Raw genomic sequence first — 934 nt, 5'->3', positions numbered from 1 at the left:
ATGTCTAAAAGAAGCGCAAGACAAGCTAGGACATCAAGCTCGTCCTCTCATTCACTACCATCGCCTAAAAGAAATCGCGCCCGTTTTAGTAGTGACGAAATGGAAGCCAATGAGGAAAATGTATCGCTTAAACAAATTTTGGACAAACTTGCATGCATGGAAGATAGAATTGAAGAGCACTTCGGAAGTTTGAAATCCGAAATATCTCGCCTCAGTGCCGAATTCAAAGAGGAGGTCGAAAATATCAAAACCAATTTGAAAGAGGTAGAAAAATCCCTTCAGTCTGCGTGGGACAGTATTAACGATCTAGAAGCAGATGCCAAAAACTCACAGCGACTTCAAGAAAGCAAGTCAGCAAACACTAGATTCACACCTCCAACAAATAATTTACTGAAAACAAGTAGTGGTAACGCCGCTTATCAAAACCAGCAAAAAGAAATTCGAGCCTTACAAGCAAGCTTGGCGCAGGAAAGGGAGAAAATCATCGCATTAGAAAATTACTCAAGAAGGGAGAATCTTCGCTTCATGAACATTCCGGAAAGAAGAGACGAGAACTGTGTTGATGTAGTTTATGACATTATTGAGAATGAGCTGAACATTGATCCGGAGAATATACAATTCCACGCAGTTCACCGAATCGGAAAACCGCGAGAAGCGACAGACGCAAATCCACGACCGATAATCGCCCGATTCCTGTGTCGAGAAGATAGAGACAACATCTATAGAGTAAAAAACCGGTTGAAGAAATCGAGGAAGTTTGAAAACGCCTACATCACGCAGCAGGATTATGCACAGGCTATACAACTGGAGCGAAAGGTTCTCATAAAAGCAATGTTTTTCTAGCCAGGGAGAAAGGTGCTATTGCAAAGGTTGTGGACAGAAAACTGATCATTGGTTCTGATACTTTTCATATCAAACATTCCTGAAGAATTTC

The 934-nt window shown here is 41.4% G+C and overlaps 1 protein-coding gene across 1 annotated transcript; it reads left to right on the top strand.

The window, feature by feature from the left end:
* On the top strand, positions 1 to 843 carry LOC137996142 (protein unc-13 homolog C-like). The gene has a single exon (XM_068841568.1). It carries the CDS (start codon positions 1 to 3, stop codon positions 841 to 843), a length of 843 nt encoding a protein of 280 aa, XP_068697669.1.
* The last annotated feature ends 91 nt before the right edge of the window (positions 844 to 934 follow it).

This window comes from Montipora foliosa, chromosome 3 (genome assembly GCF_036669935.1).
Source record: "Montipora foliosa isolate CH-2021 chromosome 3, ASM3666993v2, whole genome shotgun sequence".
In the NCBI taxonomy this organism is placed as follows: Eukaryota; Metazoa; Cnidaria; class Anthozoa; order Scleractinia; family Acroporidae; genus Montipora; species Montipora foliosa.
This window is presented reverse-complemented; position numbering and strand designations above follow the sequence as displayed.